We start from the raw sequence: 25,129 nt of genomic DNA on the forward strand, positions 1-25,129 counted from the left end.
TGCCAGTGAACACTCATCTCTTCATAGTTCCCCCTCCATCTATGAGGAGGTGACATATGAGGCCAGTCATAGACCCCCATCCCCCTCCATCCATCGCTGCACATTACGGGAGCCTCATTTGTGAACCCCAAAATGCATCAGATTATACACCAATGTCCTAGATCAATGGTGGCGGTTTAGAGAATCCACTGGCCATAAGAACTGAGGGCAGCGGCAAAAGTTTGGTCATTATGTTTTATTTACAGATATATTCACATTTTTCTGTTTTGTTGCAGTGGACATTTTTTTCTGTCAAAGTAAAAACAGTAAAAGCCGCTATTTAACATGTGAACGTGTTCTGTCAGTAAATGCTGAGAAGATATTTAAAAAATAAAAAACAATATGGCTGCACAGGACGTTGTCACTTTTGCAAAAATGGCCGCGACAACTGAGTAAAATGAATAATGAGCGAACTTTGTCTCCTGCTGTAACTTCTTTTCCCTGGGATTTGCTGAATGACATTTCTTACAGTCTGTCAGATGCACCAGGATACAAGCTGACAAAATGGTAACCATGCAATGTACCACCTTATCCAGCAGGGGTCCTCATCTACTAGCAACTACTACGGTAGCAATTGTGAGAGATGATCGAGTTGATTTCTCCGAGGAGACAGAGAGCGCTGTCTGCAGTGGGCGCTCTAGCCCATCCCAGGGTGTACTTTATGGTTCACTTCCGGCGGAATGCGTCAGCTGCGTGACGTCTCCTTAGCCGGTAACGTGTGTGCGCTGCTTGGAGCGAGGGGTCGGCTCCGTCCCCACCCGGAACGTCTAACGTTAACAAGGGGCTCCCCAACGGCAGCAGAAGCAGCTCCTCTTCCGGTTATTCCTCACTCGTTGCTGCCTTCCGGTCCCCACAGCGGCTTCTTCCAGTAACCTGTCCCAAGTATCCTGCCCTTTCAGTGTGGCCTCTGCTCACTACTCAGTGTAGCCCGCCTCAGTAGTGTAGCCCACCTCCCTCCTCAGTAGTGTAGCCCACCTCCCTCCTCAGTAGTGTAGCCCACGTCCCGCCTCAGTAGTGTAGCCCACGTCCCTCCTCAGTAGTGTAGCCCACGTCCCGCCTCAGTAGTGTAGCCCACGTCCCGCCTCAGTAGTGTAGCCCACGTCCCGCCTCAGTAGTGTAGCCCACGTCCCTCCTCAGTAGTGTCGCCCACCTCCCTCCTCAGTAGTGTCGCCCACCTCCCGCCTCAGTAGTGTCGCCCACCTCCCGCCTCAGTAGTGTCGCCCACCTCCCTCCTCAGTAGTGCAGCCCACCTCCCGCCTCAGTAGTGCAGCCCACCTCCCTCCTCAGTAGTTTACCCCCACTTTACTGCTCACTTGCGTACCTTACCCGCTGCATCACCCCTTACCTGCTTATTAGGGGGTACTACTCTATTTTTGGGGTAACCACTCACCAGATCAGACGCTCAGCATTCGTCTCTCGTCCACTGATCATGGCATCAAAGTCGCGGAAGACTTTGGATTTGGAGGGGAATTGTGTCCTGTGCTGTCAGGAGTTTGATGTATTCGCCATTGGGAAATGTGATCACCCCGTCTGCTACCGCTGCTCCACCAAGATGAGGGTGCTGTGCGAGCAGAAGTACTGCGCTGTGTGCCGGGAAGAGCTGGAGAAGGTACAGTACTGCCCGCAAACCACCTACACGGCTCTAGTCTGTCTAATACGTGACATGTCTGATAACTGTCTACCTTGACTTGCGCTCAGCATGTTGTGTTCTATAGAGGAAAGGAGATAAGCGTCTGCCTGACACCTGGCGCCCCTTGTCTTATAGAAAATAATTTTAATGGCAAGTTAAAATTAAATCTATCCAATCCCTATTGGATTGAGCTGTTCCTTTAAATATGAGATAAATCAGAACGTTCCTGCAGGTGACAGATCATTTAAGGCCTCTGTTCTCATTGACAGCTGTCAGTTATATCATTGCGGCACTACCTCTGTACTTTCTATAAATTGCTTCCCCCCGTCACCATATTATCCTGACCGTAAATAGCAGCTTATGTCATAACTTCTGGTCTGGGCATGTGTCAGGCCCCGTTATGTAAGTCGGGTAGAAATATTTGTTCATGTATGGACGTTCTGATCAGACTCCCCTCTGAACATCATTTAGATCTATGTTAAATGTAAAGTCATTTTGGAAATACTTTGCTTTGCATGTCTGGTACTGATGTCTTGTTATACTCCAGTCACATCCAAAGCTGCATTCGGGATTCTGAGTGCAGCTCTGAATGTGACTTGAGTAGAAATATCCTGTGATGCAAATCTGTACAAAACAAGTAAATCTGGCGACAGGCGATAACGCTGGAGCCGGGCTTCTCCGGTGGTTTAGACTTTTGCTCCATGTTTGTGCTTTACTGTTCGCATGACGTTTCCTAGTAGCAGACGTCTCCATTATATTATAACAGACGGTTCAGTGACTCACTACTGCTGACCTTTCTCCTGTTAATCACCAGCGCTGGGCAGGCCGGCCCGCTGCCATTCCTCAGATGGGCGGTTCTGGGTGACGTGTTCGGTGAATTGGCCAGGCTCGGCTAGGTTTTGTTTTGTTTTTTTGCGGTCTAATTTCACTTTAATAGGGGGTCAGGCTTTTTTTTTCTGAAACAAAGCTCCAAATCCCCTGCTTTTCTTCACATAGCCATAAGGTTTCATGATAACATTTTAAATGCCTGCAGCCACCACTAGGGGGAGCTCACCGCATACAAGTTTACACATTGAAATACCATTAAAGCATTAACAAATCTGTCTTCAGGTAGCTCCTAAGCTCCCCCTAGTGGTGGCTGCAGGTTGCATGAATTTTTTAGCTGTCTTCGCAGTGGATTTGGAGCTATGTATCAGAAAAAACAGCGTTCTGACCGTTGGGACGATATATGAAGACGTTAATCAGTGCATCATTTTGGAATATGTTTAGAGGCATTAGTGCCTAGGCAATTTAACCTCTTCAGGACCACAGGATTTTTATTTTGTGTCGCTGCATTTGTTTTTTCGTCAACGTAACCGTATGAGGGCTTGTTTTTTGCGGGATAAGGCCTCGTTCACATCTGCGTTAGGGGCCTCTGTCGCAAATCTGGCTGAGATTACCAGAGACCATAGCGCAGCAAGCTGCACTATTGTCTCCGGTAAAACCACGAACACCCTGATGGAAAGCCCACACAACCCATTAAAGTCAATGGGTTCCATCGGCCGCCAGTGGTGTCCGTGGTGCAACAGAACCGTTGCTTCTGTCATTCCCTTGTTTTGCTCCTCTGACGGAGCAGAACAACAGAGAGCCTCGACGCAGATGTGAACAGGGCCTAAAGCCCTTATTACACTGACCGGTGCAGCGAGCGCTGATTTCGGTGATATCAAGTATGTCTGTTTTTTTTACGTTTTGCTACTTTTGCACGAAAAAAATATTTCATTAAAAAAAAAAATGGTCGCCCCATTCAAATAGCCATCAATTTTTTGTTTTTTTTTGGTCGACGTAGCCATGTTAGGCCTCATGCACACGACCGTAAAAACTCCCTTTATTACGGGTCGTAATCACGACCCGTAATAACGGGCTCATAGACTTCTATTGGCGACGGGTGCCTTCCCGTTTTCTCACGGGAAGGTGCCCGTTCCGTTAAAAAAGATAGAACATGTCCTATTTCTGGCCGTAATAACGGCACGGACAGTCCATAGAAGTCTATGGAGCTCTCGTAATAACGGGTGGCTACATGTGTGCACCCGTCATTACGGCAGCGTTGCTAAGCGACGTCAGTAAATAGTCACTGTCCAGGGAGCTGAAAGAGTTAACTGATCGGCAGTAACTCTTTCAGCACCCTGGACAGTGACTACCGATCAGAATAAACCTGTAAAAAATAAAAATAAAAGACGTTCATACTTACCGGCAACTTCCTGCTTCCTCCAGTCCGGTCTCCCGCCCGTTGCCTTGGTGACGCGTCCCTCTCGACATCCTGGATGACGTTACAGGCCATGTGATCGCTGCAGCCAATCACAGGTCAATCACAGGCTGCAGCGGTCACATGGACTGCCGCGTCATCCAGGGATGTCGGGCTGGATGTGAAGAGAGGGACGCGTCACCAAGACAACGGCCGGGTAAGTATGAATTTATTTAACTTTTATTACAGAAAAGGCTGTCCCTTCTCTCTATCCTGCACTGATAGAGAGAAGGGGCTGCCGATTAGTGCAGTGCTATTTTGCCGCCAAAAACGTGCTCGTAAATACGGGTGGAATACGTGTGACACCGGACCCATATTTACGAGCACGGGTTCGTAAATACTGGTGCAAAACGGGTGGAATACGTGTGACACCGGACCCGTATTTACGCCAGTATTTACGGGTGGGAAAAAATACGGTCGTGTGCATGAGGCCTAAGGGCTTGTTTTTTTTCGGGATGAGTCCTATTTTTTATTAGAACCATTTTGGGGTACATATAAATTGATTAACTTGTATATTTTGTACCTATTTTCAGGCGTAAACTAGGCGTATTATGCCACGATTTACGCCTGGAAATAGGGCTCCGATACGTCGGCAAACATCTGCCCATTCATTTGGATGGGTTTGCCGACGTACTGTGCCGACGACGTGTCATTTACGCGTCGTCGTTTGACAGCTGTCAAACGACGACGCGTAAAATCACCTCCTCGGCAAAGAAGTGCAGGACACTTATATGCAGGACACTTATATGCAGGACACTTATATGCAGGACACTTATATGCAGGACACTTCTTTGGACGTTTTTGGAGCCGTTCTCTCATAGACTCCAATGAAAACAGCTCCAAAAACGGACGTGAAAAACGCGAGTTGCTCAAAAAACGTCTGAAAATCAGGGGCTGTTTTCCCTTGAAAACAGCTCCGTATTTTCAGACGTAATTGCAGCTATCGTGTGCACATACCCTTAGGGTCACGAGATGCGTATTATGTTGGGTTTTGCCGCGCGTATTTGCGTGAGGCAATACCGCAGTGTAATACAATACCAGCATAGTCAATGAGATTCCAGGAAAACTCATGTACACGCTGCAATATTTCTCTGCACATAAATTGACCTGCGGTGCGGACTGCAGCATATGAATTTATCCTGCGTTTCCGCATGCGAATAATTGTACCTGCCTAGTGCTGTGGAAAAACGACCGTGTAAAAAAACGGCCGCGAAGAAGAAGTGCAGGACACTTCTTGGGACATTTTTGGAGCAGTTTTTCATAGACTCTATTGAAAAAAGCTCCAAAAACGTCCGTGAAAAACTGTGCGAAAATCGCGAATGGCTTAAAAAACTTCTGAAAATCAGGAGCTTTTTTCCCATGAAAACAGCTCCGTATTTTCAGACGTTTTAGAGTTTGCGTGTGAACATAGCCTAAGGGAAATGTAACTTTTGGGCACCATTTCGCAGAGGATTTATCAGTTCTGAGAAAAACATAAAGAGACAGTAGATGAAGTTGTGGGACTGCTCGAATTCTGATGATTGGCAGAACAGAGGGTTTCAGGACACAGATTTTACTTTCATTTCAGCAGCTTGATGTCCAAATCTCCTCTTCTCTGGGACATACCAACTACGGGGAGATGGAGGGGGGAGTCTTGTGCTCAGATCTGGTCAGGATCCGGAGTGAGAAAATAAATTTGCCTGTTTCAACGTTGTTGTTGTTCTATTTTTTATTTGCTGGTCCAAACAGTACAATGGTAGAATCGGTTCCCCTATTTTTCTCATAAATTACCAAAAACGAATCTCAATTCTGCAATTCATCGTAATTGGCGGCAAATCAGCGAAACGCAAATCAGGTGAAGATTTATCTCCGCTCCAGATAGGTGCCAGAACTTCATACACGATGCGGCAGATTTACTTATAAGTAAAATGTATCGTCTTTCTGGTGTATAATAAGGCATCAAGTTCAAGAACTATTTATGAAGCAAATGCATCAAAAATCACAGCTGTCTGCACCGCACTAGACACTTTTTAAAATTGTCTCGAAAAGGGGGCCTGATTGAGAATTCACCAAAATAAGGACTTGTTCAGATGAATGAGTGTAAACTCGGACGTTCGGCACCCATTTTCACAGATCTTTCATAGATTTGAGTCTATTGATGGATCCATGAAAACAAAACAAAAACAGGACATGTCCTATTTTTTCACGGGCCCTTCTCTCTGTCCCTTTAAAAAAACAATGGCCGTCTGACCAGCCTCATAGAAATACATGCAGCCATGTGACGGCCGTTAAAAAAAACCCAAAAAACAGACGGTCACACAGACTACATTTACGTTCGTCTAAATAAGCCCTAAGGTTTCCCAGTGTATTATGCAGCCTATCTAGAAGAAGCCGAGGCCGCAGCTGGTGAAGGGTTAGGACAACTGCAGACGGTCGCGGAGTGTCAACCGCATTGTCCGTAAAATAAAAAAATAGGACTTCCTATTTCTTGCGGGTCATTTCTACGGCCCGGACACCATCCCGTAAATATACGGGAAGGTGTGCGTGGGCCATACAAATGAATGGATCCGTATTTTTATCCGCAATCACGGATTCATTATTGCGGATCTCAATTGCGGTCGTGGGCATGAGGCCTAAATCTGCTAGAGGAGGAGACAGCAGCTTGTAAAGTGTAGGAGTACGGTCAAAACCATGTCCATATGTGGTGACGAATGGCCGCACGGTTTTGCCGGTAATACCCGCATTCTCCCTACACGCGCACACAACCAGCAGCCGTCACTGAGGAGAAAGCTGTGACAGGATTTACCTCTTCTGCTGCTTCTCCTCTACACAGGAATCAGCCTAAGGCTATGTTCACACAGAGTATTTTGCCGAGTTTTTTGACGCGGAAACCGCGTCGCAAAAACGGCCCGAAAACGCCTCCCATTGATTTCAATGGGAGGCGACATGCCCTATCTTCGGGCGTTTACGCTTCTGACCTCCCATTGACTTCAATGGGAGGCAGAGAAAGCCTATTTCACGGTGTTTTATGCCCGCGGCGCTCAATGGCCGCGGGCGAAAATCGGCGTGCAGGGAGAGGAAAATCTGCCTCAAAGTTCCAAACTGAATTTTGAGACAGATATTCCTCCTGCAAAATACTCCGTGTGAACATAGTCTTAGGCTCTGTTCACGTTACTGAACATGGCTTCGTTTAACCCCTCAGATGCTGCAGTCAATAGCGACATCTGGGCAGTTAGACAGAGAGATGAGGCTCCCTCTGAGCCCTGATCGCCTCCTTGCGAGATAATCATGGGGTGCTGATCGGTTGCCTTGGCGGTCGGAGGTATATTGTAGGCTTTTAGAGCTGCTTTCTGTGCTCTACTATTAAGTCTAGCTAGAGGCAGAGCTTAATAGTAGAGCACAGAAAAAGACCATACATAAGTATCGCACGAGCGATCGAACGATCACATGGTTATTGTTTTATAAAATTGTTTTACGACTTTTTGATCACTTTTTATTTCATTTTTTGGTAAAAGCAAGGTGACAAAAAAGGAATTCTTGCATTGTTTTTTTTTTCCACAAAAAATATATAAATAAACGTAATTGGTATCGCCGCGTCTGTAAAAGTTGGTACTTTAAAATATCACGTTATTTAACCCGCAGGTGAACGCTGCATGGGGGGGAAACAATGCAAGAATTCCTTTTTTGTCACCTTGCTTTTACCAAAAAATGAAATAAAAAGTCGTATGGACCCCAAAATGGTACGAGTAAATACTACAGCTCGTCCCGCAAAAATCAAGACCTCACAGCGCTCAATCGATGGAGAAATAAAAAAAGAATTCTGGGTATCAGAATATGGCGACACAAAACTATTCTTTTTTTTTTTTTTTTTTTTTTTTTTTTTTTTTTTTTATAAATTGATATTTTGTAACAGTGGTAAAAAAAAACAAAAAACTATATAAATTTAGTATCGCCGTAACCGCACTGACCCGCAGAATAAAGTTGTCATTTTCACCACAAACTATGACAGAATTGTATTTTTTTTTTTTTTTAAATAAATTCAATTTCACCCCATAGATGTTCCTGTCCGTTGCGTGTCTATTCAGCTGCTTTGGATCTGGTGGCTTTACTGGATAATTATATCTTCCGTATACCTATGACTTCTCCGGCCTTCTCTTTACAGGTGGTGTTTGTTAAAAAAGTTGCTCCCTTCTTAAGCATCAACACCTTTCAGATGCAATGTGAGAAAAACCACGACATCTACTTCAGTGATAGCAAACTCTTCTCCCTGTACAGGTGAGGGAAGGTGTTATCTGGTAATAGAAATAAAGGGGTTGAATGGAAAAAAAAAACATGGCCGCCGTCCTCCAGACACAGATCCACTCTTGTTAATGGGCTGGGTCTGGTATTACAGAGCTCACTTGAATGGGGCTGAGCTGCAATACCAGACAAAACCTGTGGACAAGAGTGGCACTGTTTCTAGAGGGGGGCACCCTCCGGCCTCCCATACAACCCCTTCATGGCTGTGAGATTGTGGCCCATAAAGGGCTTTGATGTAATGTTCAAACTTATGTCTCCGCTCTCATGTATTTCCTATTCAGGCAGCTGCTACAACATGAATGTCACCTGTGCCCTGAGATCAGACCCTTCAACACCTTTACTGACCTGGAGCAGCACATGAGAAAGCATCACGAGCTCTTCGGCTGTAAACTCTGTCTAAAGCACTTGAAGGTGAGAATATTTTTCATTGCCATGGCTCACAGCGCCACACAGGTCCATTGGTTGTGTCTGGTATTGCAGCTTAGCTCTGTTGAAATAAATGGGGCTGAGCTGCAATACCACATGCAACCTGTGGATAGGTATGGCGCTGTTTTTAGGAAAAAGCAGCCATGTTTTTCTAATCTTGGACAACGCCTTAAAGGGAGGAAAAGTATAAATGAAAGATTTGTACTTCTCTTTTTTTTCCTGGTGTATTTTGATGTTAATTGTTAAGCCAAAGCCAGGCGTGGATCCTTTAAGGGAATGTCTAGGATTAGAAAAACATGGCTGCTATCTTCCAAAAACAGCGCTTCACCTGTCCATGGGTTGTGTGCGGTATTGCAGCTCAGCTCCATTTAGTGCAATGGATGCATCAAAAACCGCACCAAACTCCTGTGTGAACCTGACCCAATAGTCTGTTCAGTACCTCATGTTCTGTTCATCACTTTTAGAATTTTACTTATGAGAGGAAATGGTACACCCGCAAGGACCTCGCTCGTCATCGCATTCAAGGCGACCCAGAGGACACCTCCCACCGTGGCCATCCTCTCTGCAAGTTCTGTGACGAACGTTACCTTGACAATGATGAGTTGCTGAAGCATTTGCGCAGGGACCACTACTTCTGCCACTTTTGTGACTCTGACGGGGCTCAGGAATACTATAGGTAAGTGACGGGCAGCAGTGCTGGATTATTGCCAGGGAATAGGGAAGTCCCAGCGGTTGGACCCTCAGCAATCATATACTAATGGCATGTGCTAGGGATAGGTAGTCACTTACTGTGATGAGAGAACACCCTTAAAGGATCCCCTTATTATCGGTGCCCAACCTCTAGTTGTGTTCCATGAAGGGGGTTGTTTCTGACTAGACACCCCTCCCCTTTAAGATTAACCCATACAACAAGCGAGAGGTTGCAGACACCTGCCATACGTAGCCTAAGAATATAATCCAGGTATCGGTCATGTAATAATCTGCAGTAATTGTATCGATATTTTCTGTGTGAATAGCGACTACACTTTCCTGCGGGAGCACTTCCGTGATGGTCACTTTCTGTGCGAGGAGGGAAGGTGCAGCGCGGAGCAGTTTACACACGCCTTTCGGTCCGAAATTGACTACAAGGCACATAAGACCACCTACCACAGCAAGAACCGCGCAGAGGCCCGGCAGAACCGCCAGATCGATCTTCCGTTCAGCTACACACGCCGACATAATCGCAGGACTGACGGTAAGCGCTGTTTTGAATATCGCTGCCGAACGCAAACATCCGTCTTCCTTTTTTTTTCGGAAAACGTTTTCTCTTATCGATATGATCGAACAGTAAAATTCCTTTAACCTCCTTGGTGATGCAGACAATTTTAGTTTTTTGATTCACATATTTTTTTCCTCTCCGTCTTTTAAAAGCCAAAGTTTTTTTTCCATCGACAACCGTGTGAGGGCTTGTTTATTGTTGGCTGAGTTGTAGGTGCACAAAGATGGCAGACCTGGGGGCCTCCATTAGGCACCCTGCGATTGCGTTGTGAGGGGAGTGATGGGCTGTCAGAGGGAGCTGATGAGTTTTATCTGATCCCGGTTGTTGCAGTGCGGTGTCTGCTGTATGGAGCGGGTTCAGCCAGTGAGCCAGCTCCATCCTCCCCCCCCCCCCCCCCCCCCCCCTTGGCGGCTGTCACGTACTATGAGGTGACATGTCGATAAGGAGTTAGTACAGAAGTATAAGGGTCGGTGCCAGACTATCAGATATTCTGGATTATCACACGCTTCATAAAAAGTATATAAAACAAAGCTGTCTTTTAATAGGAGTTTACTTAGTGGTTTCCTCTGCTCAGTCTTTGGAAATGTCACATTATATTTCAGTTCTGTGCTGGAATCAAGTGCCAAATTCTCACTTTCTGGATTAACAGATGCCTTATTAAAGGAATTTTGCTATCTTTCTAGGAGGGTGTGTTTAGAAGTAGGGTTGCACGATACATAGAAATATATAAAGATACTGCTTTGATGCTGTGCACCCTCACAATGTTCAATACCGTTAATTCATGTATTTCGATACTAAGCTGTGCGGTTGCACAGCTTAGTATTGTCACACATGAGTTTAGTCAGAATGGGGCTGCGGCTGTGTAATAGTCATTGCCCCGCTCCTGACAAGTGTGCGCACGGGGTTAGCATCATGTGATGCGGCCGGCGCTGCACTAGTGAGTTCCGGCACTGAAGACAGAGAACATGGCGGGCGCACTGCCAAATACCCCCATGTTCTGTCTTCAGGGTCATTGTCACCGAGTTATTAGCGCAGCGCTGACCACGCGCGCACTTGTCAGGAGCGGGGCAATGGCTGTATTACACAGCCGCAGCCGCGCTCTAACGGCGGAGATCAGAGAATCCTCTCTTCTCCGCCGCTATTCCCTTGAATGCTGCGACCAAAGCTGACTGCAGCATTCAAGGAGAAAATGAGAAGGGGAATGCCCCTTGGATCGCATCACAGGAAATCCCTGTGAAGTGATCGAGAGACATACCATATATGGGCAGACAGCCCATGGTTCATTGAAGGACCCCAGGGCTGTCTGACTATATTTCCTATTGTTATGGAATACTGAGGCGTGTCCTAACAACTGCCTGTCTACTTTTAGTATATAGATATATGCCAGTACATTAAAGTTTAAAAATAAAAAAGTAATTTTTATATATATATATATATATATATATATAATGTAATAATAAAATACAATTTTTTATTTATTTTTTTTTACAATAAACATTAAAATAAAGGGCTCAATACATAAATATACACATGTTTGGCATCGTCTCGACCGTAATAACACATTTATAGTGTAATTTATGCTGTAAATAAATTAAACTGCTTTCTTAATGTGAGGCGCGAGGTGTGATGAATTTAGTACCTCAGTGAGAAACATGATGGGGTTAATGACTATTCATGTGGGGCACATGGAGGTTCAAAATTCATCACACCTCGCGCCTCACATCAGAAAATGGAAGAACTTTTTAATTTTATTTATTATTATTGGCAAAGTATCGTTTTGGTATCGAGAATCGCAATACTACACAAAGTATCGCTATCGAAGTCCAAATTCTGGTATCGTGACATCGCTATTTAGAAGATGTCCTTGTTTCGCAAGGATGACATTGTTTTATATTTTAGGTACGGTTGGAGGGGAGGATTATGAAGAGGTGGATCGATTTAACAGGCAGGCAAGAATACCAAGGGGGTCCGCACGTGGCGGTCAGCAGAACCGGAGGGGGAGCTGGAGATATAAAAGGTAAGCGGTGACTAGTGCATCGAGGAGATTTGCAAAGTTGCTAAAAAAAATTCTCTTTTGGATACACTGGAGCAATAAACAAAAAGTGTTCGCAAAAGTATAAAAAATGGTTGCTTGTTTTCAGGGAAGAGGAAGACCGGGAAGTCGCTGCCGCAGTGAGAGCGTCTGTAGCCGCCAGAAGACAAGAAGAGATTGGAAGGAAACAAGCGCAGGAGAATGGAGATCTGTCAAAAAGCAGGACAGGGGATTCCAGGGATCCTGAGGAGGGACGTAAACCAAAACCTACCCCAAAGTGTTCTGGTGATGCCACAGGTGGAATTTCTACATAGATCTATATCTCCGGAGACGAGCTTGTCTGCCGTTTATCAGGAGAGCTGGAGTAACCATCTACAAATCCTTTCCTAGGTCCAAAAGAATCGGGTATGATGTCAAACACTTCCAACGGGGTATTGAACCAGGAGGATTTTCCTGCCTTTGGCTCAGCTGTGGCTGCACCGCTGAGGTATGACAATGTGTCTTTTCCTATGGGGCGGTATACGTGTGTGGCAATTATTTGGAAGACATTTAACGAGAATATTTTGCAGAATGTATTAGGGAGTGAAATAATGTCTAACAGAATACAGGCATCCATCCCGTTAGCTGCAAGGGTATTCCAAAAATTCTGTTGCGAACGTCAAGAGAAATCTGCAGGTTACAGCATCATACAGTCTAAGTCAAAACTGCAAGAGACTGTATTCAAAGTGGTCAGTCCCTTTAAGGGCTCATTCAGACGAGTGTATAAGTCGTCGGTGTGACGGCCGTATTTTAATGGGGCCGTTCACGCGAACGTTTTTTCTACAGCGCGTGTGAAGGGTCTGTGAAAAAATAGGACATGTCCTATTTTACTGCGTGTCACTCATCCCTCCATAGACTCCAGTCTATGGGGGATCCGTGATAACGCGTCCCGCACGGGTGCACCTCGGACGTGAAGAACTGCAGTTTTTTACATCCGGGGTTGCCCACACTCATGTGAACGTGACCTAAGTGTTTTCTTCTTTTTTTTATAATTTGCAGTGCTCCAAAACCAGCTCCCGTTAAACTAAAAGAGGAGGATTTCCCAAGTCTGTCCTCCTCCTCCGGCTCTTCCTCGGGGGCCGCCTACCCTGCCGGGCTGTCATACACTTCATCTGCACGGTCCTCTAATGCCTTCCAGGAGGAGGATTTCCCAGCTTTGGTGTCCAACTTAAGGCTCGGTACGCCGCTGTCGGCGGTCGCTTCAGCTTGGGCAACTTCCTCTTCTAAAAGTACGACAAAAACCTCTTCCCCTACTGTTGCTGCTCCCAATAAAGTATCAAAGAAAGCGTTCCAGTCCAGCATCACAAAAGTTTCCAACAAGAAAATTCTGAAACCTCCCTCCGTATCGGAGGATGAAGACGATGGCATTGGGATAACTGCGCAGGAATTCCGTAATGCTCCCACCATGATGGATATCTCTAAGCTGCTGACTACATCTTCCCAAACCAGCGGGAAAGGCAACAAAAAGAAGCGCGTGGTATTCGAGAAGCCGAGCAATCCAGCCACCGGTCAGACGGTAGAAGACGGCTCAACAAGTTCATCCCTCAAAGAGAATGCCACAGAGATTGAGCGCACCCCAACACCACCCGCTACTTCAATCCTCAGTGACAAGTCTAACACGGTCATTAACGGACTCCGTGAGAAAAACGGGCCAGAGAAAGGAAGCCGCTCTATAGACCCCCCGGGGTTCAAGACCGTCGGCATTCCAGGTCCAAAGTACCCTGCGTCCGATGAAGACTTTCCAGCATTGGTGAACAGTAACATGCTGAGGATGCCGCCACCAGGTAAAATGTTTCACTATTGTATCATCAGTGGTGTTATGGCTTCATGCTGTGAGGACTACAACTCTCATCGGTACAAGTCCATTTACAGTGAACTATAATACATGCCCTACCAACGGTGAACTAGAGGGCGCTATTGCATACATTACTTCTAGTGCGGTTGGAAATAACTTCAAGTGGTTTTTAGGACTTAAACATTGATGAGCTATCCTTTACCCCTTCGCGCACCCGGATGTGCCATTACGTCCTGGTGCGGTGGGTGATGTTTGGAACGTGCTCCGTATGCAGCGGGTGTCAGCTGTGTTTTACAGCTGACACCCGGGACTAACCGCCAGGAACAGCTATCCTGGCTGTTTAACCCCGCAAATGCGGCGGTCAATCGCGACCGTAGCATGTGAAGCGTTGATAAGAGGGGGAAATGACTCCTCCGAAAGCTCATCGCCCCACCATATGAGATCGGGGGATGACGACGGTTGTCACGGCAGCCCAGGGGCCTAATGAAGGCCCCCAGGATTGCCTTCACTCTGCCTTTAAGCCCTGCCTGTGGCAGGGCTTAACAATTAAGCCTGTAAAAATGACAATATACAGCAATACATTAGTATTGCAGTGTGTTACAGCGATTTGGTTCAAGTCCCCTGGGGGGCTAATAAACCGCAAAAAAAGGGAAATTAAGTTTTTAGTAGTGGAAAAAAATATTAAAAGTTAGAAAAACCAAAAAACCCTTTTTCCCATTCTTCCTCTAAAGTAATATAAAAAAAGGAAACAAAAAAGGTTTTTTTTTGGTCAACTTGGCTCTTAAAATAACCCAAAAAAATGAAATAAAAAGGGATCAAAAAGTTGTATGTACCGAAAAATGGTACCAATAAAAACTACAGATAGTCCCGCAACAAATAAGCCCTGACACCGCACAATGGATGAAAAAAAGTTATGGCTCTCAGAATGTGGCGACACAAAACTATTTTGTTTTTTTTAGCTAAGTTTTTTTTTTTCTCTTTAAAAGTAGCAAAATATATTTAAAAAAAACAATATCAATTTGTTTCCACCTTCATCGTATTGAGCCACAGAATAAACTTAAGTTGTCGTTTTTACCAAATGGTGAAAGCTGTAAAGACGAAACCCAAAAAACAATGTAGGAATCACAGTTTTTTTCCTGGAAAGCTAAAATTTCAGCCCGCAAATTTATTTTTTTTCAGTTTCCAAGTACATTATATGGTACTTTAAATGTTAATGATACAAACTGCAACTTCACCTGCAAAAAATAAGCCCTCGCACCGCTCTATTGACGGGAAAAGAAAAAGTTATTTCTCTTGGAAGGCGGGGAGTGAAAAAAAACTGTAAAACCAAAAAATGTCTGTCCTGAAGGGGTTAAGCTACTCTTACATGGTCCGATGTGGGGCGTGGAAACGAGCGCCGATCAACGAGATCTCGTTTTGCTCCTTTGACAAGGAGCTATGGATGGGGACGATCGCTCGTTACTATGATCGCTCGTCCCCATACGTTATGTCAGCAGAGCGTCTCCCTCTTTACACCGGGAGATGCGCTGCCGACAACGATGATAATTTCGGTATTTAAAACGATACGACCGGCAGATGAACGAGCCCGATTATTGGCCAGTGTAAAAGGGCCCTTAGGATATGTCATCAATGTTTGATCTGTGGGGGTCCAAATCCTGGGGCATCCTGCCGATCAGAAGAATGAAGTGCACTGACCTGCAGTACCGGGCACCGCCATACTCGCGTGTACACAATAAAGCGGATGCAGCCCGGTTTTTAAATGAATCGTCTTCATTTTTTATTCTAAAAATCCATTAAGGCCATTTGCACCTGATGCGTTTCCGTTTGCAAATTGTATCAGACAAGCGTCTAACAAGAAGCACCAAAATCTGCAGCATAAAACCGCGTTTATGTCCGCAGCAAAACGGAGAAACCGCACATCAAAATGCATAAAAAACACCATTAAGTGTGGATTTTACCTGCGGTTTTGATGCAGTTTCTGCGCCAGATTCCGCGATGTGTGCATGTAGCCTAATAGTGTGCAAACAAGGCTGTGCTTTCTTTTTGTAGGATTTTCTCCTGTAGTGACTGCGGCGCCTCTGCCTCCTCCTCCAGGATTGTCTTCATCTGTCGGGAAACCTCCTCCGGGATTCACCAATGTCTCTTCTGCATCTCTTCCTTCACAGTCCAACACCAAACCAGCGAAGGAGTGAGTGACGGGACATTTAATGTGTCATTAAGCCATATAAGAGTATACGTTCCCCTCATCTGGCCGATTATGTAGACAGGTCCATATGTAATACTACTAGGAGAGCAGGAAGTTATTCTGTGGTCCGTACACACCCTGATGCAGCATGACCGTGGTCCTTCACATATAAGGGGTATTGGTCCTTATTAAAGGGGTTGTTTGGTTCCACTCTAGAAGAGGCGTTATTACACAGCGGCCCATTAAATCAATTGGCCACCTATGGACGTGTTGGGTGGTCCGGAGAGTGAGCCAGTCTCTTTGCAGGATCTATTTCTCTGACTTAGATGATGGGGGTTCTAATATAGGCTCTAAATACCCCATTAAAGCATTTTAAAAGGGGTTGTCTGAATTGGTGCTTCAGCGGAATGTGTATATAGGATAATAAACCCTGTGATTGTTCACCTTCATAGAGCCTCATTCTACACCAGGACTTACCTCATACCTGAAAACTTCCAGCAGAGAAACATTCACCTGATCGACTCCATCAAAGATTACCTGCACAGTGATGAGTCTACATTCAATGAATTTAAATCCCATTCCGGCAAGTTCAGACAGGTAACTACTGCGCGTGTGTTTGCCGTATACAGCTGTGGATTTTATATGTTTTGAAATCATTATATTCACCGCTTTTCATTGTTCTCCAAATCTTGCCGTGTTTTCACATGTCATGACATTTAGTTACCACTAGATGGCATCCGAATTAAACAGAGCAGTGTTCTCCAACCTGGAGCAGATGTGATACTACAACTACCAGCATCCCCCAACAGCTGTAGGCTGTCAGGGAATGCTGGGAGTTTTAGTTTTGGCACATGTTGGTGATCACGGAGTATATGATGTTGGCATACATGAAAGTAGCAGATACCAACTGCTGATCTTCCTGTAAATTAAAGTGAATGGCAGAAGGCTGTAATACTGCGAACCGCCACTATGTGTGTCGGCGATTCACAGTGTGAGCAGTAAAGGAAATTAACGGGAAGTAATAAGAGCGCTGCGGCCCCTTAAAAACAGATCGGCGGGGGTGCAGGAGTCGGACCCCGATCGATCACATATTGGCGGCCTATCCTGAGGATCAATGTCTCAGGACTGGAAAACCCTTTTAATTTGTTATGGATAATTTGTTTTTATATAAAACTTCATGTACATTCTCATTGTGTTCAAGGGATTGATATCTGCATCTGAGTATTACAAAAGCTGCCGTCAACTTCTTGGGGAAAACTTCAGTCTAATATTCAACGAGCTCCTGGTGCTGCTTCCAGACAACGCCAAACAGCAGGAGCTGCTCACTGCCCACCAGGAGCTCCGGCTAGAGCAGAAACAAAGTTCAAATAAGTCCAAGAAGAGCAAGAAAGCTGCCTGGCAAACAGACTCCAGCTCCCCTGAACTGGACTACTCCACCTGCTCCATCTGCAGCCAAGTGCTGTCTCCCCGGGACGTTGCAAATCACAAGACATTGCACCTCGAAGACCATGACTTTCCATCGCTCCAGGCCATCAGTCGGATCATCAGTTAGGCTCTGGAAAATCTACCCCAGGATTTGGGTTTGCACTTAAAAGGAAAGAGAAAAAAAAAATGCACCAAAAATTACCAGTAATAGTAAAAGAGGAAATGTGGGCAAATCCAGGCGGCAATATGGCCGCCCGGTGATAATAAAGTAAATTATTATGATGCTCTGAGTGGCCAAATAAATGATGTGATGACGGTGCTGAGTGTGGAGGGCGCAGAGTTGGTGTTACCCTCTGTTTGTCTGTCCTGGAATATCGTCTGAAGAGAATGACCATCCGTTCCAGCCGGAGCAGAAGTGACCACCACGTCCTATAGTGAAAAGGCGCGGTTTATTTTACAGTATCATTGCGGAGCCCGACAAGTGTCGCTGTGGCACAAACCGGAATCATGTTTCTCTTTTTTTTGAAAGTTTAGCTGAGCAATAATCGGGCAACGTCTAGTTAATTCTATTTTTGTTAATTCGTGGTTGGATCATCGTATGTGTAAATGGGTTTTACATGCCACCGTCATATGTGCGGGGGTGGAGGCCGGTGCATTCTGAGAACTAAAGTTATATGTTAACGGGACGCTAGGCCTGAAATCTGTATTAATCTACAATTGCTGGGCAGTTGAATGCAGTCTATTGCTCCCTATTATCAGCCGTTTCATGTCTGGGAGAGGCTGACTAGTGTTCATCAATGGGATGATTGAAGAGAAGTGCAAATAATAATCCCTGCCCCCATCCCCAGAAACACACTGATAATAGCAGATCATCTTCTGCCGTTTTTAGGTTATATAAAGCACCTAGTATGTTCCCAGGGTCGCATTGACAACCACAGCCCTGGTGGGAGGGGGGAGGATGCGGCCGAGAGATTATTTTACACACCAGTAAAATTCATTAAGCATTCGTCAATATTTCCATTCACTGACAGCAAGCAGAAATCTTGAGAATGCTAAAGGATTGAGAGGGCATCACTTGTTGCTAGGCACCAGCCCTAGTTTATTATCTTACACTCACTAATGAATCATTACAATCATTTATAATCCGTTTCACTATATAGAGCACCGGCCACTTTTGTTTTGCGCGCGCGCGCACTTTACAAGCGTCAGTCACTCGTGGCTTTGCAGCCTCTTATAAAGCAGCGACATAACGCTGGGCGCACAGAATCGGGAGTAATAATTTGGAAATGTAATGGAATACATGTCTGCTCTGCCTCTCTTTACCGCATGCGCCATCCCCACCCCGGTTCCCTATTCTATACTATATCCTGCTATAAATATTGTAAACTATTTCTTCCATCGGAAAGCAAATGGAGATTTTTGTCTGATGTTTTTTTTGTTGTTGTCACAGCCCCGCCCCTTCCACAAGTGTCACGGATTAAGTAACAGGACCTGTAATACTATATGTATAATGTTCCACATTCTATATGGTGCTGGACCTCTGTCAGGGAAAGTCTTCCTTTACACACACTCTGTGTGGCGTTTTTTTGGGCCAAAATACATGGGTGAAAAACGCTGCTAACTGCATGAAAAAAACGCCTGACCCAACACCGCGCATTCAATATTTCACAATTGACTTCCAGCGAACACCTGGGCGCAGCGGTTCTTGCCACAAAAAAACACGCCGTGCGTGACGATGAATAAATAATAAGATCCCATGAGAAATATCTAAAGGCCAAGGAGGAGCAATGGGCCATAGTCATCCAGACCGTCTATCAGAAGAACTGGCCTTGTTGCCCATAGCAACCAATCACAGCACAGGTTTCATTTCTCCAGAGCAGTTTAAGAAATGAAAGCTGAGCGTAGATTGGTTGCTATTGGCAACAAGGCCAGTTTTTGTTTGTTTTTTGTTAGATGGTTTTGGCCCTTCTGCCCCGTCACATGATAATACTGCAGGGGTCCAAGCTGCGCCAATGTATTAGTTATTAAATTAAGAAGATTAATAGTCTGTGTATAGATTCAAAAATTAAAAACTTTATTGAAAACATTTGTTTCAAAATTTGTAAATTACTGCTCAGGTTTCATGGAATTGGGGCCTAAGTACCATGATCGTGTCTTCTAGACATTCATCTTATCATTGGATCCATTATAGGAAGGAGGTGCGAGGTATGAAGTGCCTCTAATGTCATTATGGCTGCCGATAGATGACTGATACCCGTCGAGGTGTCCGGCTCCCTGCCGCCTATTTGTACGGTCTGGACCTGACCATTTCATCCTCTAGTATTGAACCTATGAATGTTGTACAATTGTTAACACTGTTTGATTTATTTTTGACCTGGATCATTTCAGCTGCTTGTGGTTGTGAGGGGGTTAACACCGCATATTGGTAAGCTCCATGTTCAGCATTGTGGAAGGGTGACCAGCGCTTCTCTGTGGTGAGAACAAAATGTTATATGCACAGGGCAGGGGGTACTCCACCTGTCTGATAAAAAAAACTGCATTGGGCAAATAAATAAAAAAAATGCTTACTCTGACTGACTTGATTCTTTTATGAAATTTTTTTGAAAAACTGCAGTAACACTTGCCAGTCACTAGATGGCGTTAGAGTCTAGGTTTTATGTGGCGAACCGAGACCCAGCAGTCTGGTTGGTTATAGGGGTGTGAATGATTCCCCCCCCCCCTCATCCCCAATTGTTCTAATGAATGCAAACATTTTAATTAAGATGACACTTTCCCTTTAAGATCTCATGTGGGTACTACATCATTTATGGGCATCTCCTGGGGTATTGAATCTGAAGCACAGGTATAATTAAAGGGGAATACAACCAACCGGGTCATATTTCTGCGGTTAGGATCAAGTGATCTAATTGGTCATTAGGGCAGCAACAGCTGCAAAGAATACAGTGAAATTCCTTTAATTCGGCATTCAGTAATCTAAATTATTTGATGACCTGTTACCATCGAGTACATTTTACTGTATATTGTAGAAATATGTAGCAGAGCTGAGTTTGTCATCATGATGTATTTCCTGTCTCATATGGCCGTTTGGAAATCTATTGATTTTCAGTGTAAAAAATACATAACAAATTCAGCTCTGCTATGTTTGTATATCTACCCCTCGTCAATAGATCTATTTTTATACGTGGGATGACCATGTAATACATAGGTGGGCTGAGTCTTTCAGAGCCGTAAGGAGGGACATTGCACCAGCCCCCCATATAATGGCCATATTAAAATAGCCTAATTTATAAAGTGTTTTTTTTTCTGTAAACAGCACCACCCTTGTCCACTGGTTGGGGCTGGTATTGCAGTTCATCCTCATTCATGTGAATACAGCCACTTAGTAGTCAGGAGAAGAATTGAGGCCACACTCGTCTTCCATTTAATCTTCTCTTTTTATTTCATCATGTACAGAAAACAAGATACATTTCCGACACAAGACGCTACTGAAAACGCACAATCACAGATTGTTCTTTCAGGAGATACGATATATACAGATAATTGTAAACATGTCACTTTTGTCCAGACACACACAGACCACACTTTATAACTGACACGTTTGTGAACCGCCCTGGTTTCCCGGTAGACAGACCCTGGAGAGATCTGGTGCGTAATTGGCGAAGTGTATGTGACGACCGGCAAGCGCGGAGCAATATGTACGTTCTGTCATTGGTTACTGAACACATTCATCAGGCTAGGTTGACCCTTTATAACTTGGTGTACCTAGGGCCTACGTGATTGGGTATGGGTCAATGTCCCGTAATTCTATGTCACTAGAAACTAGTGACATCACTGAGGCTGATGTCACTATAGTGATTGTTGCGATGATGTCACAATGATTGAATTAAAAGGAAGTAGCCAATTAAATGACCTCACTAAGGCATGAGGCGGATGTCGGGGCATGAAGGGAGTTGTAGTTTTGCACAAAAAAATAACACTCCCAATACTAGCGATAGTGCTTTAAAATAGTGTAACATTATGTAAGTGAACCCCCGTTGGTCTGGCCTATGTGTCTGTGCTGGAATGTACTATGGCTCCCTACAACCAGTGTCAAGTGTATTAAAAACGCTTCTCTTGCGCAAACAGCGCAATTCTTGGCAGTTGTATATGAAGTGAGGTTCATAGGTCGGGCTCCACGGCTCCACCTGGTGGCAAGTGCAGTATAATATACAGAGCACGTATGTCAGCCGTACTGATAGGACTAGAAATTTCATATGGAAACATGGATGTTGTTTTATGTATTAGGTTTTTGTTTTACCCTATAGAGGAGCGTAACCACAGGAGAGCAGGGGTTACAGTTGCCCTGGGCCCTGTAGGGGTCCAAAAGCCACCCCAACATGAGAGGACAGTAGTACTATAAATAACAGGGGACCCTAGTCCAGATATTGCAGCAAGGGTCATGTCACCTATAGGGGACTTGAGTTGGGAAAGGAGGGTGCGAGGGCTCGTCATCTAAGGGGCCCATAGTAACCACCAGGGCATCCTCTATTGTACATAAACCCTTGGCTACCATCTACTGCTATACTGATAGTTGTTAGGGAGAAAAAAAGCATAGCAACCGTATAATTCTCCACCGTGCTAATTTAAATAATGTTTCTCATGCCGACAAGGTCTAAATTTCACCTTGGCTTCTCTTTCAATCGTGTGGGGAAACTAGGAAGCGTTTTTCACATGTAGAGCTCCAAATCCACCACTTCCCTTCACACGAATTTTAGCTGTATGCAGTCACCACTAGGGGGAGCTCTCTGCATATGGGTTTTCTACAGCTAGTATTGTAGTCAATGGTAGCTGTAAAAATGTCTGCATGAGCTCCTCCTAGTGGTGACTGAAGGTAAAGGCTATAACAGTGACGGGAAGCCGTCCCTTCAACACAAGCCCCATGGCAGTCGGGTGGTCTGCTTTTCTGTCTATGCCATAGACCAATGATACACCGGCTCCACTTGGCCATAGTCACCTGTGATGTATAGAACAAGGTGGGGTGTTGTGATGTAGTCGGAGGGAGACAGAACTACAGATCTTCAGCGTGAAACTTTCCATTAACATTTTTTTTTATTTCCTGTGAACGATTTGCTGATATATAACTTTTGGATGTAATTTTTAGATGTGACTTTTTTTTGTCTCGTCTACGGTTGAAGGTACATAGCGGTCATTTGTGCTTTTAAATTCAGATGAGTTGTTTCTACACTGATACATTTAGCTAGAAAAGGTGACACGGTGCACTGAACACACATCATCCAACAGGTACAGAAACTGAATTTAGACAGACCGTTTCTCATTATACGTAGTCTGTTAAAGGGGTTGTATGAGATTTTATTTTTTCCATTGAAACAGCACCACCCTTGACTATAGGTTGTGTCTGGTACTGCAGCTCAGTGTTATTCAAATGAATTCTACAATACCGGACCCAGCCAATGAAGAAATGTTGCGCTGTTTCTGGATGAGAGCAGTCATGTTTTTCTCATCTTCTATGACCCCTTTAAAAAAATTCCCACATTGTGACAACTTCTGTGTTCCCTCTAAGGCCCCCCACATTGAATAATATATTGCTCGCTACAAACTGTTTGCTACATGTTTCCATAGGACTGCAAGGGGTCCATTTTTACTTATTAAACCTTTTCATTATTATTAGTAGCGTGAAGTCCCAGGGTGTCTATGTTGTAAGTCTGGGGCTGGCGGTATGGGTGCCCCTGTCTCCTTCCTGCTGCTTGGCATTACGAATGCATCAAAACCACTGCCCCCCACATTTATTTCCAGAGGCTCCAACGTCGCTGGTGGCCATTGTCAACATAAAACCTGTATTATACTCCAGAGCTGCATTCAGCTGGAAACAGTCAACAAGCTTGTCAGCAGACACCCCCCCCCCCCTCCCCCTAACAGGTTAGTTAAGCTTCTATAATGCAAGAGAACAGTTAGTTTTTCCAGCATCAGATTACTCTACGGTGCCAGTATGTTAAGCCAGCATATTGAGTCGTGATTTCAGTGTTGCAGCCTGCAGAATTGTGAATGCAGCTCTAGAGTATAATACAGGCTGTAACTCGGCATTCAACTACAAGTAATGTTGCTCCCCAGATTTGTGCAGTTGTTTCACTTGCCAGTATATGGTTTGGGTTCTGTAGAATAGTTTTATAGGTCATTGTAATGGCCACAACCCAACTTTCATTCACACATGTGTGACCATTGTTTTATAGAAAAACTCAGTATCATTTTCTGGCCAGCAGGTGGCGCTGCTGTTTAGGAAGAGGCAGATTTGCTATGGTTTTCAGAATGCAGTAACTCAACAACCAATCGCATGTCTCCTTTATCTGGGTTATTGTCTGCAACACATTTCTGACTTGGGCTTAATTCAATGGAGAAAAAAAAATTGATTTTGCAGACACAACATTGTATCTGTCATTTCTATAGAAACCAATTATATCAATGAGGTATGAGTCACATTGTGTATCACGCCTCAGTAGCCCCTAGCAATCTAATTGGTTGATGGATTTACAAAACATGCATGATGACATTATATTGTTTCCAGGGATCGGTTATATGTCATTTCATGATATAAGCCAGGTTGGGGCATTGCCAACCAGCCTCTCTGCCTTGGCCAGGGTATCTAAAAACAAGGCTAGGAACGCAAACTTAATTTTTGCATCGGTTAAAGAAAAACCTAGCTACGACTCTGCATAAACCTATCCCAGCCCGTAGCCTGTCCCATCACTTTATTTTTTTTTCTTTCAGTAATTTAATCCCGATTTAGAAGAATATCTATAAATTTCATCAATTTCTTTAAAAAATCTCAGACAAGTAAACTATACCTATAGTACGTGATCACCATTTCTGCCAGTTATCAGCAACTTCCACTCTTCCCGCCGAGAGCGCCACTTTGACTTTCCTCACTGACCGTTAAAGGGGTTGTCTGGTTTAGAAAGACTTTTTAAGTACCCTGTTAGGGAATTCTGAGTTAAAAGAAGTAGGATAACCTCATTTACCAGCAAGATCAGAGAGTGACTATAAAGAGCATCTCTCGCACTGGAGGACCCACCACGTCCATACATTATACAGACAAATACTTCATTTCTCCTGTGATGGCGCTGCAGAGAAATGTAACACTTTCCACTGATCTCTCCCACAATCCCAGCAGCGGAAGTGATCATCTTCTAGTTGGGGGAAGGGATTTGTCTATAGGCTGCCATGCTTATATTTTAGGAGCCATCACAGGGTTTTATATCCTTATCCTTGTTACAGATGGAATGTTTTCAGAAGCTGAATATTTGTTCTGATTAAATACAAAAACCTGAGTGCATGACTAATGATAAAAACACTAATATTCTACTCTTGTTTGTCCCATTATAGATCAGATCAGGATATATGAAATTATTCTATATGACATAAAAGTAGATACAATGATCTAGTGCCCTTGTTAAAATAGGCATGGACTGTAGATAAGTGTCTGCCTGTATAAAGTGAATTTGTCATATCACCTATCTGAGGGCAGCATGGGATAGGGGAGGAGACGCTGAACTCGGGAATATATCGTTTTCTATGGTTTGATTCAGTATTTTCATGTAAAAAGCTGTTCAAATGCCGCCAGAATTGAGCCTGTGAGTCATGTTTCCTCCGCCCACAGTGAGCTGTCAATCAGCAGCGTGTGGGCGGGGCAAGCAGGACTCACAGGCTCAATCCTGGCAGCATTTGAACAGCTTTTTATATGAAAATA

At 44.5% G+C, this 25,129-nt stretch overlaps 1 protein-coding gene across 1 annotated transcript; it reads left to right on the plus strand.

Annotated features, from left to right (window-relative positions):
- Positions 1-698: 698 nt before the first annotated feature.
- ZNF598 (zinc finger protein 598, E3 ubiquitin ligase) lies at positions 699-19,961 on the plus strand. Its single transcript, XM_075830560.1, has 12 exons — positions 699-1,648; positions 8,092-8,204; positions 8,510-8,639; positions 9,119-9,330; positions 9,671-9,888; positions 11,812-11,929; positions 12,054-12,241; positions 12,335-12,431; positions 12,983-13,767; positions 15,828-15,966; positions 16,416-16,560; positions 17,165-19,961. The coding sequence occupies exons 1-12, from the start codon at positions 1,469-1,471 to the stop codon at positions 17,513-17,515; spliced, it is 2,676 nt and encodes an 891-aa protein (XP_075686675.1). The 5' UTR covers positions 699-1,468; the 3' UTR covers positions 17,516-19,961.
- The last annotated feature ends 5,168 nt before the right edge of the window (positions 19,962-25,129 follow it).

This window comes from Rhinoderma darwinii, chromosome 6 (genome assembly GCF_050947455.1).
Source record: "Rhinoderma darwinii isolate aRhiDar2 chromosome 6, aRhiDar2.hap1, whole genome shotgun sequence".
Taxonomy (NCBI): Eukaryota; Metazoa; Chordata; class Amphibia; order Anura; family Rhinodermatidae; genus Rhinoderma; species Rhinoderma darwinii.